At 57.9% G+C, this 14,293-nt stretch overlaps 2 protein-coding genes across 5 annotated transcripts in view; both read right to left on the reverse strand.

Annotated features, from left to right (window-relative positions):
* The window catches only part of ZNF385C (zinc finger protein 385C), a 48,996-nt gene that overhangs the window by 12,639 nt on the left and 22,064 nt on the right, over nucleotides 1-14,293 (reverse strand). Inside the window, exon 1 of one of the 3 annotated variants that reach the window (XM_015885646.2) lies at nucleotides 13,084-13,232. The exons of the other annotated variants lie outside the window; for them this stretch is intronic. Coding sequence (XP_015741132.1) covers nucleotides 13,084-13,093 — 10 coding nt within the window. The 5' untranslated portion in view covers nucleotides 13,094-13,232. Of the gene's footprint in view, nucleotides 1-13,083; nucleotides 13,233-14,293 lie in introns of those variants that run through there. 3 annotated transcript variants of the gene reach the window in all.
* On the reverse strand, nucleotides 1,260-7,165 carry C27H17orf113 (chromosome 27 C17orf113 homolog). 2 transcript variants are annotated; one of them, XM_015885639.2, is made up of 4 exons: nucleotides 6,703-7,165; nucleotides 6,193-6,291; nucleotides 5,459-6,076; nucleotides 1,260-3,470 (listed from the first exon to the last, which is right to left on the reverse strand). In XM_015885639.2, exons 3-4 carry the CDS (start codon nucleotides 5,969-5,971, stop codon nucleotides 1,938-1,940), a joined length of 2,046 nt encoding a protein of 681 aa, XP_015741125.1. In that variant the 5' UTR covers nucleotides 5,972-6,076; nucleotides 6,193-6,291; nucleotides 6,703-7,165; the 3' UTR covers nucleotides 1,260-1,937. The 2 variants fall into 2 exon arrangements, with proteins under 2 accessions (XP_015741125.1, XP_015741126.1); XM_015885640.2 differs by lacking the exon at nucleotides 6,193-6,291.

The following is a 14,293-nucleotide window of genomic DNA, read 5'->3' on the forward strand; positions in this document are numbered from 1 at the left end:
ACCTGGAGCAGCAGTGCCCCAGGGAATGGCAAACAGCATCAGACAGTGCTGTGCAGCTCTGTGCAGCACCCAGCCGGGAGAGGCTGTGTAGGCAGAGGGCATGAGCCCATTGTGGGCAATGGGAGGAACAACAGAACCCAGCAAAGGGCAGAGCTGCAGCCTGAGCTGCATCGCTGGAGAGGGAAAAAGAGGGCAATTATCACACCACATGGGGACAGAGTCACTGCCAGCTGCACTCTGCTGAGACCTCAGGTGAGCACAATAGTATGAGGGCTGCGTCCATAGAGTGGACAGGAGAGCAGCACAGCCACAGCTCCAGGGTGAGCTGAGCTCCTGTGCCTGACCCCGGGGCCCACACAGTGCTGGGGTCACCCCCCACCTCCCAAGGTCACAGGGCAGCAGCTCTCACCTTACCTTTGCTGCAGGGCAGATTCCAGCAGCAGCTGTGGGCTGTATTTTTAGGTATTAATTAGACACTCGGTTAAGGGGATTTGCTTCGGTGAGAGCAGCGGGACCTTTGGGTCTGTCTAGGGTGACACGACCTTACCCGAGGGGACGGGCACGGCCGTGGGCACTGTCCCCAGTGAGCGCTGAGTTCCTGCCTCCCCCGGACAGGGCAGAGGACGCCCGCATTGAGCGCTGCTCCTCCTGGAGCTGCCAAGGAGCTGCATGATGGCAGCTGGTGCAGGGTCTGCACCGGGCAGATGGAGACAGGCGCTGTTTATTCGCACAGAAGCCGTCTGGCTCCCGTTGCCCTGGTAGGTGTTCACAGCAAATTTTGGTGACGTCTCAAATTCCTCACCCGGAGCTTTCAAAGCTTTTTGTCTCTGGCCAAGTGTGGACTGAATGCGCTCCAGCTCTTCCCAAGGGCTCGCTGGGGAACACACATGAGTGCTCCCGGTGCCAGGGCTGCAGGCAGGAGAGCAGCGAGGGAGAGCGTGGGATGCATCACCGCCCCAGCCCTGACCAGGAACTTCAGTCTAAAACAAAGTTGTGCTCACTTACAGGTGAGGGATGGGAAAGAGGAAAACCAAATGAACACACCCGGCTGTCCCAGGTTGTGAGCTGATGGTTAAAGGGCCCTTTGCTGCATGGCTGCAGAGCGCTCAGAGCACGCTGGGCACTCTTTGCACGATGCTGTTTTGAAAAGACACAGGAATTAATTCACTACGGGCTCTTTTTGGACCCCGCTCATCATTTATTCTCTCACTGAAAGAAAAAACCAAAGTTCTTTTAGATATCATTAAACACGAGGAAAGTTAAGGTAGAGCTTTTTAATATAGATATTTATATATATATTTATATGTATCTACATACACATATATACACAATGATGCATTGAAAAACCACTGTTTCCTCGGCGAGCACAACATCAGCCTCTACATCATTGCTTTGGAAATGATCAGGACTGGCTGCTGTTGAAATGTGGTGGGCTGTGGGTGAGGACACCAAGAGACACCGCTGGGCACTGCGGGGCCTCCCGCAGGGATCCGCTGCCTTCCTGCATTCCTTCTCGAGGCTCCAAAATAACAGAAGTCAGATATTTTTGCAGAGTGTTATGGAGAAGCTGCCAGGTATTGTTGTGCAAAGGCAAGGTGAGCTCAGGAGAAGATCTGCTTTCATCTCCAATCATAAAATGAAAACCAAAACCCTGGAAAGCCCCGACGGTGTGATGGGATGTGAGCCACAGTGACACCAACAGGGACACCCCCAGACTGTAACCCCCAGCCAACCCAGACATGTGTTTGGGGGGTGAAGGGAGGGGTGGCAGCAGGACTGGCTTGGCTCTGGGGGGCTTCCCCTGGAACCCAGCCCCAGTGGTGGTTGGCACCTCTGTGATGATGATGGCTGGTGGGGATGACGTTGTGGCGGTGATGCTTGGGGCGGCTGTAAGACCTGGCTCCTGCCTGCAGGGCTCTGCATCTGCTGCCCACCACTCACTTCACCTGTGTCTTGATGAAGCCAGACTCCCTCATGCTCTCATAATACTCAATAGCCAACGCAAAGTCAAACTCGTCAATGGCTGGCCCATCAATGGCGATCTTCATGAGGTTGGAGAGCCCCTCATCCTTGGTGCAGCGTGACCGGCCGCGCTTCAGCAGCTCCCGGCCCCGGCTGATCTTCTTGGCGAGCACCGAACCCAGCGGTAAGGCCAAGGCAATGGCTGCGAGGACGGCGAAGTCTGGGAAGAGCTCGTGCATCTCAGAGCTGCTGTAAACCAGCTTGACACAGAGGTCCCTGAAGGACAGCTGGCTGAGGCTGAAGACGATCCTCTTGAAGAGGGGGAAGTCGCTCAGGGCCCTCTCGCTGACCACCACCTGGGAATATGCCTGAAGGAGGAAGTTCAGCTCGCTGACCCCATAGGTGCCAATGTCCTCCAGAGTCTGGGGGTAGCACTTGGGGTTGAAGATGGCCGAGAAGGAGCTGACGGCCTCCAGGATGCTGCTGGGGAACCTGTCCAGCAGGCTGCCCCGCATGCTCTCCAGGTAGGAGTCCTTCAGGTGCTCAAAGTGCTGCAGGTGCCCAGGGGAGCAGTTGGCCAACTCCACACCCTTGTAGTAGAGCCGGCTCTCACCCTCCTGCTTGCCCTGTGGGTGCTCAGTCATGGCGCTGAGGAACTCCTGCAGGTTCTGGCCACTGGAGCCCTTCTGAGCCTGCAGGGTGGTGGCCGTGGCGGAGACGATGGGCTTCAGGATGGAGAGGTCAAAGTCCTCGATCTGGAAAAAGCGGCTGAGCTTCTGGAAGATGGGGAGGACGTCCAGCAGGATCTTGGTGAAGGCCACAAAATGGAACTTCTTGAGCTCCTGGCAGAGGCCAAGGGCCACGGGTGACCGCTCCGCCTCGCTCTCCAGCAGCAGCACCAGTGTGGGCCATGAGGAGTCGATGGCCTCCACAGCTGGGAAGATGGAAGTCCAGCAGATGGCCCTGGGACTGCCAAGGTCGATCTCACAGAGGTCCAGAACGCTCCACAGCTCCTGCAGCCCACTGCTTTCCCCAATGGGGCTGGAGTAGAGCCTGTAGATGGCGTCTACAGTGGTCTCGTACTTCTGGAGGTACTCAATGCTGAGGCTGCTGTGGGTGGGCAGCAGGGAGCTGCCGTGGGACAGGCAATGCATCTCGGTGAGCAGCGGGCAGAGTGAGCTCAGAGCATTGCCTGCCCCGCTCCGCCGCTCAGCCCCCAGCGATGCGCTGTGTGCACTCAGCCAGGTGAGCTTCATGGCCGGGATGCCGAAGGCTCGCAGCACCTCACCCACTTTGCCCGTCACCGTGGTGGCCTCACCAGCCAGCAGCTCAAAGCTGCCCAGGAAGGTGGCCGAGGTCTGCCCGCTGCAGGGGGACACAGTGGTGCTGAACACGGCCAGGCTGCGGTGCTCCATTGCGTCCACCGTCTCATCCACCACCAGCCCGACAAATGGTGAGGCCTTGATGCGGTGCCGGTCCTCGTTGTGCAGGACCTTGGCCATCGCTGCCTGAGGCAGTGAAGGGTGTGCAGGGCAGGAGGGAGGGAGAGAGAAATACAAATGGTCTGTAAAGGCACGTGGGGGAGCCACAGCACCTGCAGCAAAATGAGCTGCACAGCATCCACACTGGGATCTCCCCAAAGGCAATGGGAGCCCCAGCACTGACAGCAGCCAAAAGCACATGCTCAGCTCCCACTGGCATCAAAGCACCTGAGTGTGTGCCTTCAAAGCCCAGCGTGGTCCAGAGGAATTGAAGCCCATTTGCTCACAGTTTAAGCTGCTCACTGATTCAGCTGGGGATCTTAAACTCAAGTGCCTAAAAATTGCTCTCAAACCCAGAGTGCAGATATCAGTAAATTCTGCCCTTTTTTAGGAGCCAGAGAATGTCAGTGGGACATTGTTACTTTCAAACAGCAACTTCAAACTCGTGCCTGAAACCAAGAGTGACTTAGTATCCTTGCCTGGATGACAGCACTCCCCTAACCTGTAGCTTAAAACATGGAGTAACTCCATTGCCTGCAGCCCTTTGGCACAGGAGTTTGGAGAACAGCTTCCTGGTGGGAAAAGCCACGGAAGCATCCCTGCCAACATCACTTACAGACAGGTCCTGCTCCCATGCCCACATCGCTCACAACTCACTGGGGTTCATTTGCCCTTTGTTCCATCCAAGTGCACAGCAACAGCACCACGATGGCCACAAGCGCTGAATCACCCTGCAGCAGCAGGTTATGTTACACTGGTGTCCACAGACCTCAGAAGCAATTTCAACGTGATAATGCTGTGCAAGTTGTCTGTACAAATCAACTCCCTGCTGGCAACAGCTTTCTCTTCTCTAATCTGCTGCCTGCCCTCTCCTCTGGCTGCAGCCCAAGCACAGTTCAGCTCAGCAGTGCTGCCACAAGCAGCCCCACATTGCCCACCCTGCTCCCACCCCACATCCTAAGGGCTCAAGACCCTGCCTGCCCCAGGAGTACTAAGGCACCATAACTCCTCTTTTTCAGTTACAACTCCATCACTTCTGTGCTTTACAGGCAAAACACAGTCAGGAGCAGCAATAAAACTTCACAGCATCCCTTCCTTCCTTCACTCCATTTTACCCACTTGGTGGAAATGCCTCCGCTTTGTGAGGAGGACTCCTTTACGTGTGCAAATGTTGGGAGCTGTGCTCCAGGCTGGGAAATCTAATGAGCAGATTTAGCCAACCTGCAGCCAAGTAGGGCTCCTTCTATACCTAAAGAGCCTGGCAACCTGCCAAGCTCCACTAAAAAATTAATTTGATTTTAACAGGCATGAAGCACTTGGAAAATTAAGAAAATCCTCTCTGGCCACTCAATCTTTTTGATCACTCAGTTTAAGGCAAAGAAGGAAAATTCCGTGTGTTCCTGTGCTGGCTGAAGTCTGCGCCTTCACCCTCAGTGCTGCCTCGCAGGGACTGCATCTCTCCATGCACACACATGGCCACGAGCCCAGGGTGTCCTCAATGGCCCCATTGCTTTCTGTAGCCTCTCCATCCCCTGCTTTGTCACTGCAGGGAATGACACTAACTAGATGCCACACTAATAGACGTACATACATATATTTAATATGGAGGCACTGTCTGCAGTCCGCACCAAAAGCAGTGGAGAGCAGCAGAGCTGCCTGGCTCTGTCCCCCACCCGTGGGCAGAACACAGCGAGGAGCACTGCGGACACAGCCCAGCTCCACGAGGAGCACAGGGACCCTGCATGGCCTCGAATGAAGGCTGCTTCCTGCAGTCCCTACTGCAAAAATGTGCTTTTGGTGCTGGCGGGCAGAGCCCTCACCTGCCTCAAACCCTCCCCATGGGATGGAGCACATGCTTCAGGCTCCTGCTCACGCACACAGCACCCAATGAGCTCAGTGCACTCTCAGGGTGTGCACAGCTCCCGGTGCAGGCACCAAACCGCCCTGTGAGCACCAGGGATGTGGGCAGCCCTGAGCACTGGCAGGGATGACCCAGGAGATCCGTGGTTACACACCTGCATGTCCCGGAGGCTGCCGGCGTGGTAGCGCTCGCTGTGCTCGGAGGCGAGCAGAGCTTGGCACAGGTTGAACTTCTGCAGGTCCAGCAGCGAGGAGCACTTCTCATCCAGGATCTCCTCCTTGGCCATCCAATACACGGTGGTGAGGACGGCCACCTTGGCCGGGTTCACCTCCACCTTCAGCACCGAGCTCAGCTCTGTGTGGCCACGGGACTCGAAAGCCACCTGCTCCCTATTGACGGCCAAGGCCTGGCGGTGTGCGCCCGACGTGACGTGCCGCAGCAGCGCGTGGCGCTGGAAGTTGTCCGTGCCCACAGTAAAGGCATTCTCTGCTTTACCGTGTTTGTTCTTCACCAGCGCCTGCCGACACTCCACGCAAAACATGAGTTTCCTCTCATAGTCAAACTCCAGCCAGGTAAACTCCTCCTTCCAGTGCTCATTGAAATAGCGCTTACACTTTTTATTGGAATTGGAAGTTTCCCCGGCCGGCTTTTTCCCTGGAGGCACCATAGTGCTGTGGTGGGGAAACCAAAGGCTGAACCGAGACGTGCCTTGGAGGAGCAACCTCTACATTTAATTGGGTAAGGAAGGTCTAGTACCACTTTCCTGGTTTGACTGGAGATGAAAGAGACACAAGGGAAAGGGATTAGGGCCCTCACAGCGTGCAGGTTTGATCATTATTCTTGTTGGAGAACCAAAGCACGGGGGGGGGGGGGGGGGAACACACAGACCTTCCATGGTGAGTCATCAATGCAAGCCACTGATGGCTTGCACTGTCCCTCTGTCCAGCCACGGCCACGCGCTGCACCCACACTCAGCCCAGGAAAAAACTCCCGTGGAAAGAAAAACAAACATCTCTCAGCGACGAGCCCGGGGGCACCGCGCCGTGGGGCAGCGCAGGGGGCGGAGCGGGGGCTGCAGGAGCCGCGTCCCGCCCGGCAGCGCAGCGGGGCAACAACCCGCAGTTAATGCTGCGCTTCGTCGGGAGGAGGCAGCGCTGGGGCTGTCAGCACCGCACCCCATTCCTGCATGTGCCGCTGCCCCAGGAGCATCGGCTACAAGGAAGTTGGGGCAGGGTTTCATCGCCAGCCGAGGTGTTCCCTGCGGTGATGCTCACGGCCCGGCCGTGCCCTGCGATGCCCGCCGGGTCCGTGCAGAGCTGCTCCGGGTGCGAGCAGAGCCGCATGCAACTCCCCCGGCCCACGGCCCCGCACACCCACCCGCCCTCTATACATACGTACCATGGAGCCGCTGCCATGAGCTTTGAGGCGAGGGGGTGGAAAACTTCCCAAAATTTGTTTTTTAAATAGGAGACAAAAAAATCCAATTAAAAGAAAAATAATAAATGCATCAAAACCCAAACAACGCTCAAAAAAGAAGGCGAAGAAGGCCCCGACCCCAATCCCGGCCGCGGGATGAAGCGGCGCAGCCCCCGCCCCGCCGGGTCCCGTTCGTTGCACGGGGCGGGCGCTGCGCGGCCCCGAGCGCGGCGGCTGCGGGAACAAAGCCCGCGGTCACGGCAGCACGGCAGCAGCCATCTTGCGGCGGGGGCTGCCTGCTCCGCCGACGCTCCGGGAGCCGACGGCGGCAGTGGCCACTAGCGGCGGCGGGGACGGGAAGGCCGCGAGGCGGTGTCACGGCGATGGGCTGCGGCCCCGCGGGTGGGGAACGTCGGGTGGGATCCCGTGGGATCGATGGAGCAAAGGGGTGGTGAGTGCGGGGCACCCCAGGGACCCACGGCCGAGGGTCGACATGGGGAGCTGCCAGGGCTGCGCTGGGAGCTCCGCTGAGCCCCGTTTTGCTGCCAGCACAGAACCACGGGGCGAGGGGAGCATCCGACCAAACATCTTCCCACCTTCAGCCACGGCTGCAGCTTAAAACACCTCAACTTCTCCCCAAAAAAAGAATTTCTGCCACCCTCACTGTCCCCAAACGTGACTCCAAAGAACACGACCCACCAAAGGGCCCCCCCTGCGCCCAGTGCATGGAGGATGCTGAGCAGTGTGACCCGTGGTCCCCACAGAGCGCTGGGATTAGTGCCGCTCTGAGCCCAGCTCCACAACCGGGGAGGTAAATTCCTCTCCTCAGGCTCCTCACAGCTCCGGGGCAATTTGTTCCCTCTGTGCCGGGACATTCCTGCCCCGCCGTGGCTCAGGTTTAATGCTCACAGGAATGGGGTGAAACCAGAGACCCATCTTCCGGGTCTGAAATATGCACTATTTATTTTTGCAGTAATGCAAGAGAGAAAAGAGGACTTAAGGTTTTTAATCAGTTTTTAGGCACGAAGCTGCTGCATCCTCTGCTTTGCGGTGGCCGGAGCCAGCCCTGCTGCAGGCGATGAGCAGCAACCTGTGGGTCGGGCACTGACCTCCCATGGGCCGGACCAGCAGTAATTGTTTTGCCCTTTGGTTTTGCAAAGGGAGTGTGGGGGTCAGGAGTCAATCACAATATTTCCATTCCCTCCTATGAAGCAACAGAAGGCCGGATTTGAAGCACTCAGTGCTATTCTCTCCCCGTGTCGTGCCCAGGCTGGCAGACAGGCGACTCCTCCAGCAGCATCCACCATCTGAAGCACAACAGCCCCACTGCCCATGAGATGGAGCTTCCACCCTCACATTGAGCCCCTCAGAGACAAAACCAAACCAAAGTGCCCAACAAAACCAACCATCAGAGCTGCTGCTGGGCTGTGGGGGGGACAGAGCCAGCTCCAGCCCCACGTTTTGTTGCCGTTTCCCCTTTAGCTTTCTTTTCCCCTGCAGCTTTTTCCTTTTCACCTGTAAGGAGCTGAGCAGAAGAAACTGAAAAACCAACTGTATTACTCTGGGAAAATCTTAAATCCCTGAGTCCAGGCGTATGGATGAGATTTTGATTTTCTTCTATGCATTAAGATCTTTAAACTCATCTCTTGGGAATGACTCATGCCTTTGGAGCGGGGCAGAGGAGCTGCTCGTGCTCCCAAAGCTGCTATTATCACTGAGCTCCATCACCCCCGGGAGCCCAGCACTGTGCCTCTGATCCAACCCCAGCACTGCAGGACCACAGGGCAGAGGGCGAGGAGCCCTGCAGCCCCCAGACCCCCCTCAGCAGCACAGCACTGGGATGCAGCCCCCAGGTCCCCCCCCCCCACATGGCACTGGGATGCTGCCGGGGCAGCAGAGCACTGGGGAGGGTGTGGGGAGCGCTGCAGCAGCGTCCCTCGGCACCCGGAGGTGGTGACAGTTCAATTTAATTTCTGCTGTGCACGGAGGAGGAAGGAAAGCTGCAGAGAAGCCTCAGTCTTGTGTAGGAGCGAGCCATCCCCTGCAAGGGAATCAGTGCTCAGAGCCGTGTCAGCTCAGACAAATGAGAAACATGCCTGCAACCCCACGGCTGCACCCTGGCAGGATCCGTGCTCTCCCAGCATCACCACAATGGGCCTGAAGGGCCACAGGGGGAGCAGACACCTCAGCTCAGGGCATCCCAGTGTTCCCTGCCGTGTCCCATCCCCATAGCACTCAGGTATGCATGGCCGTGGTCCTCCTGTCAGGGCACTTTTAGCTCTGCTGTGGGCACCAGGACCTCACAGGTGAGCTTGGGTGGGCTGCAGGGCTCTGGAGAGAAGCACAAGGGGCCAGGAAGCAGTGGGAGCCCCTGAGCTGCCCACACAGGGACCCACATCCCGACCTCCGCAGCCTCACGGGATGCCGCCTCCTTCCCTCATCACAGCTCCTGCTGCCTGACTCGATCTGGCAGGGAACGAGCCTTGGGGTGAACCCAGCTGACATCCCTGCAGTGTGCAGGAACAGCCCAGACAGGCGCCGTGTCAAAGCTGGTGGAGGGAGAACAGCACTGAGTGCCCCACCACCCTCAGCCCAGGGCTGCAGTGCTCCCACCACCCCCAAACAGATGGAGAAGGGGCTGGGGGTTCCAAATCCAGCTCAGGTGGATGCTCAGAGCCCCAGCTTGGCTCAGCCTTTATTCTGGGCACTGCTCATATCATAAAAATCCCAGCCGAGCCCAATTCATTACAACCAGAGAGCAGCTGACAGAAACAGAAAGAGAGAAGAGATGCTCAAATTGATGCTTCCCCACCATTGCAGTGAAATAACCAATTTGGAACAAATCACGGCCTCCCTTTTCCAGCGCCATTCAAACTGCCTCCGAGCAGACACACATTTTTCATCGCGTGGCACTTCCTCTCTGGCAGCGATCATTAAGACTTCTATTAACGAAGCACTCACAGGCAGGGGAGCCCAGTGGCACCCTGCCCCCCCCCGTGCTCCAAGTGGGACCAACCCTTCATAGCACTGATGGAGACAAATGGGAGCAGCGGGGTGAGAGCTCAGCGGGGTCAGGGATGTGCCCAGAGCATCAGCAGGAGATGGCAGAGCCCAGGGCAGGGAAGAGCCCTTTGCACCCCAGATATCCTTCCTATCCTTCCCCTTGATGAAGGTCAGAGCCCTCCCCTCCTTTTTCTGCTCGCAGCGTTGTTCTGTAGCAGCCCCAGAACGGGCTGTCGTGTCACTGCTGACAGCTGCAGAAGTGCATAACTCTCCTCCTCTAAGTCTGCCCCGGGGCGAGCCTTGGTCATAGGCAATGTTTGGAAGCAGACGCACTCCTGTCATTGTTTTTTAATTAGATTTTTATTTCCTACCGCTTGGATTTCATTGTAATTTCCGCCACTCCTACCCAGGCTGTGCTAATTCGGCCACTTCGGAGAAGAGTGGGAACAGGCAGCCCACGTGGCCCAGCACCCGGCTCCACAAAAGGGAAAAAAGCGACCTGCGAGCAGCTCAGCCCCTGCACTAATTACAGCTTTGGGGACATCGGAGGTGCAGGAATGGGCCATCAAAGCGCCATCAAAGCGCCGGCGCTGGCACAGCGCTCTGCGGGCTGCAGGAGCAGCACCTGCACGGGAACTTCCACCAGTTCACATTGGCCTGAAACGCTCCCAGCAGCCCAGTCCTTCAAGTGGGGTGAGGGAACGGCTACAAGCAGGGTTTAATTCCTTTTGTTTTTTTTTAAAGCGAGCTCTTAGTGTGGGATGCAGCAGTTCTCCCTGCACAAACAGCACTGGGGGGCGTGGGGGGGGGATGTTTGCCCAGCAGGATTCAGGAGGAGGAAGCCCAGCTGAGGCTGCAGCGCTTTGCTGTGATGGCAGCGGCTGAGAGCAGCAGCAGCAGATGTTTTCCCCAGGAGATTTCTGAGTGAACCCCTTGGAATAAAGCAACTGCTGATGGGAGAATTCACCCACAACACCCTCAGGAGAAGCAAAGTTCCACCATCTGATGGGGACAGCCCAGCACACAAAGTGCCCCTTTCTGTGCCACAGACGCACCTGGATCAGCTCCCTTCCACCAAACCCCACCATGACGGCAGAGCAGCACCCAATGCCCACTGCTGGAGCCAGGGGCTCCCAAGGAGAGACAACACCTCAGGGAGAGCCAAGAGACCCTGCAATGCTCTCAGACCGCGGTGCTCGTGGCCTCGGGAGCAGCTGTGTGTTTGTCCCCATGGCTGGAGCTCCCAGAGCCAGGAGAGCTGCAGGCGTGTGACAAACGCAAGGAGAGCAGGGATGGGAAAAGCAGGAGGGCAGAATCCTGATTCAAAACTCAGCTTGTGCATAAAAAGAAAATAAAGAGCCGTGTTTATGGCTTCAAATGTCAGCAGTCACCTGAGGCAGAGAGCGCATTTGCACCCTGACTAGTCTCAGCACACTGAGAGCTGCCATGGCTTCAGAACACAACTTATCTTTGCTCAACACATGGAAATTCAGGGCATTGTGGAGCTTTTGCTCATCCCAAGGTGCTTCAACATGGGGGTGGGAGCACCCCACGCTCACCCCCCAGCAGCCATCGCCAACACACACCTCTCACACCCATTGGGGGGCCCAATGGACACAGAGCTGCTGGGGGGGCTCCTTCCCTGCCTCTGCCCCGGGGTTGCTCTGCAAACATACCCGGATGCTATGGAGGAAGGAAGGAGGAAAAACCACGTCAAATGAAATGCCCTACTATGGGAATGCGTACGGTCTGCGTGTGTCCCTCTGTCTCTGCTGCATTTCAGAGATTAAAATTAAAGCTTTTGTGGCTTTATAACGTTTCCTACATACTTGAGACCACACGGCTGAAAACAAGCTTGGCTTCCCTTGCCCTCTTCTCTTCCCCCCCAATAACCTGCTTTGCCCAAGAACTGATATTCCAGACCCACACCCCGAGCGCTGCAGGAACACAGGGCAAGGCAGCACATGGAGGAAGGACTGATTCAAACTATTAGAAAAATTAATGACCCGGCTGAGACAACTGACGGGCAGAGCCGTGGATCGGAGCAGCCCCGAGGCCGAGTGCTGCCAGGTGCGCTGGGTCCAGAACTTCTGCCCTCGGAACGCCCCAGCCCCCGCCGAGCTCACGCCTTGTGCACAAACACACACACACACACACGTGTATATTAACCCAGGAACACGCGTGCCTGGAGCAGGGCAGCATGGACACGGCTCTGGGACCCTCACACTAGTGGTAATGACAGACCCCAAATCACCACCCACGAATCTGTGCACGGATCGGGTGCGGGAGCAAAAGCGCCGCACTTCACCCATCGCCACAGCTCGGCAACAGCCAGCCAACAACCAACAGAAAGCCACAATCCGCGCAGAGCCCTGAGAGCTTCGAAGCGCGTTCCCTGCTCCCCCAACCCAGCCCCAACCCCAGGAAGGCACCGAGGGTGAGACGGGGCTGAACGCCCAGCAGCCAGCGCTGACCCCGCGCACGGCAAGGACAAAGCACAGCCGTGCCAGCCCCAATCTGCTCCTTCCTCTTTTTCGCAGCACTGGGAAAAATCAATAAGATGCAGAGAATCCAACTCAGCTTGAATCCCACAAGTAATTAGGATTAGCAGGCTGAGAGCTGGAGAAACAAGGCTGCGTGTGTGCTGGGGCAGGGGAGGGACGGGGCTGTGGGTGTACGGCACGGCGCTCGGATGCTTCAAAGGAAAGAACGGCTCTTCAATGGCGTTTCGGGCAGGATGGAAACGGGGAACAACGAGGATCTGATTCGCTTTGAAAGAAGAAAACGTAACGATGGCGATTATGGGCGGCAAAGCCCCAGTGGGAGCAGGAGAGGGCACGGAAAGGGCCCCACAGGTGAAGAGCTCAGCGCTCAGCCTCACACCTCTGAACCGCCGTGCCCGAAATTCCACCTATTTCTGCAGCTCTCCCAGCATGAAATAATCCGCGTCAGTTTTTCACTACTGGGAGTTGAGCCTGTGGTCAAAACGGCAAAGGGGGAAAAAAAGACAATCCATTCCCCACCATCTCAGCAGAGCAATACAGAAATAACATGTAAAAAAAGCAAACACCGACGTACACCGCGACTTCTACTCCATTCCCTCCATCTGCTCAGGTAGCACCTCCAAAGGCGGTGCCGGCACAGGGCTCCGATCCCCCCCGCACGGACAGACCCACCGGCCCCGCAGCGCACACCTGGCCGAGCCCGGAGCGACCCGCAGCGCTGCCGGGGCCGCGTACAACGCACCCTCCGCTCCCCCCCCCCCCACCAACCGCACGGAGCCCCGCACCGCTCCCACCCGCTGCCACGCGGAGCGACATGAGCGCGATGCCGCGGGGAGCGGAGCCGCGTCGTACCCACCTAAAAGCATTTTGGATCCGCGTCTTTCTTGCCGCTCCCTCCCTGCGCTGCTTCTCGCGGGGGCCGCGCTCTGAGCCTCGCACCCCGCGGAGCTCCGCGCCCACCGCCCCGCCCGGCCGCAGCTTCTGCCGGGGAGGACCCGACCCAGGGACGGGATTCGCTCGGAACCGGGTGGGAGGGAGCGCAGGAGCCGCGCCGCGGTGCCCCTCTCCCCGCTGCTCCTCCTCCCCTTCCCCGGAGCTAAGCACAAGTGCTCTTTTCTTTCCAAGCCTGGCTCAGAGTAAACTCTAGGGCTGCCAAAGCAAAGAAACTTGGAGCGGAGACGAGGATCCTGCAACCACTCGGCTGCGCGCCCCCAGACGCGCTTCTCCTCGCCCCCTCCGAGTGCCCGGGACCGCCCCCCCGCAGACACTGCTATGGGGAAGGGGACGGGGTGCAGCCGTGCTCGTCCGCTTGGGGAGGGGGTGACGGCCGCGGCAGCCCCGGCTGGGAGCCCCCAGAACCTCCCCAACCCCTGGGGGCAGCACGGCTGCGGTGCACGGGCTGAGCAGAGCAGCTCCCTGCAGCAGGAGCCCCTCGTGCCCAGAGGCCGACCACGTCCTTCATGTGTCCACACACATTCCAGGTTTAGACCCCAAGCAGCTCCTGCAGGCCCAGGGGTTTTCAAGACACCAGACTCACCCCACGCCACCTCTCACCCCTTTTCATCACTCCAAAGAGCTGCCCAGGCCCCCACCCTGCCCAGCACAGCACCACTGAGCCACAGCTCCCAGCCACACCTGGGCCCAAGCTCCTTTTTACACCCAATTCCCCCTTTAAAGGAAAAATTAAAGGCAATGCTGCGTGGGAGGCAGTGTAATGGGGCTGGCACTGGGGGCTTCCCCAGCTGCTGCATCCCACGCTCTGCGTGAACCCCACAGCTTTGTGGTTCCCCACCCCATTTCTATCAGCAAAGTTGGGGCACAGTGAGCACTGCCTGGGCTGAGCTCAGCCTCAGCAGCTGCTTGGGAGGAGATCTGCACGACCTGATTGCACAGTGCCTTTTAAAGGGAGAAACGATGAAAAAGCTGCTTGTGAAAAGAAGAAAGCAATCTTGTCAGCCCCCGTGCAGCCCAGGGATGAAAGGAAGGAGAGAACTGGGAGGAATTTAAATACTTTCTTCATGCAGACAATTCAAAGCTTCGGGCAGAAGCGTGTCTCCTTCAGGTAT

Source organism: Coturnix japonica, chromosome 27 (genome assembly GCF_001577835.2).
Source record: "Coturnix japonica isolate 7356 chromosome 27, Coturnix japonica 2.1, whole genome shotgun sequence".
Lineage (NCBI taxonomy): Eukaryota > Metazoa > Chordata > Aves > Galliformes > Phasianidae > Coturnix > Coturnix japonica.

Bases quoted from the DNA above. Each gene is read 5' to 3' on its own strand.
- C27H17orf113 (XM_015885640.2), bottom strand. From the start codon at position 5,971: ATGGTGCCTCCAGGGAAAAAGCCGGCCGGGGAAACTTCCAATTCCAAT. The intron at 3,471-5,458 runs GTGTGTAACCAC...TCACTGCCTCAG, and splicing joins GCAGCCTCCGGGACATGCAG to GCAGCGATGGCCAAGGTCCT.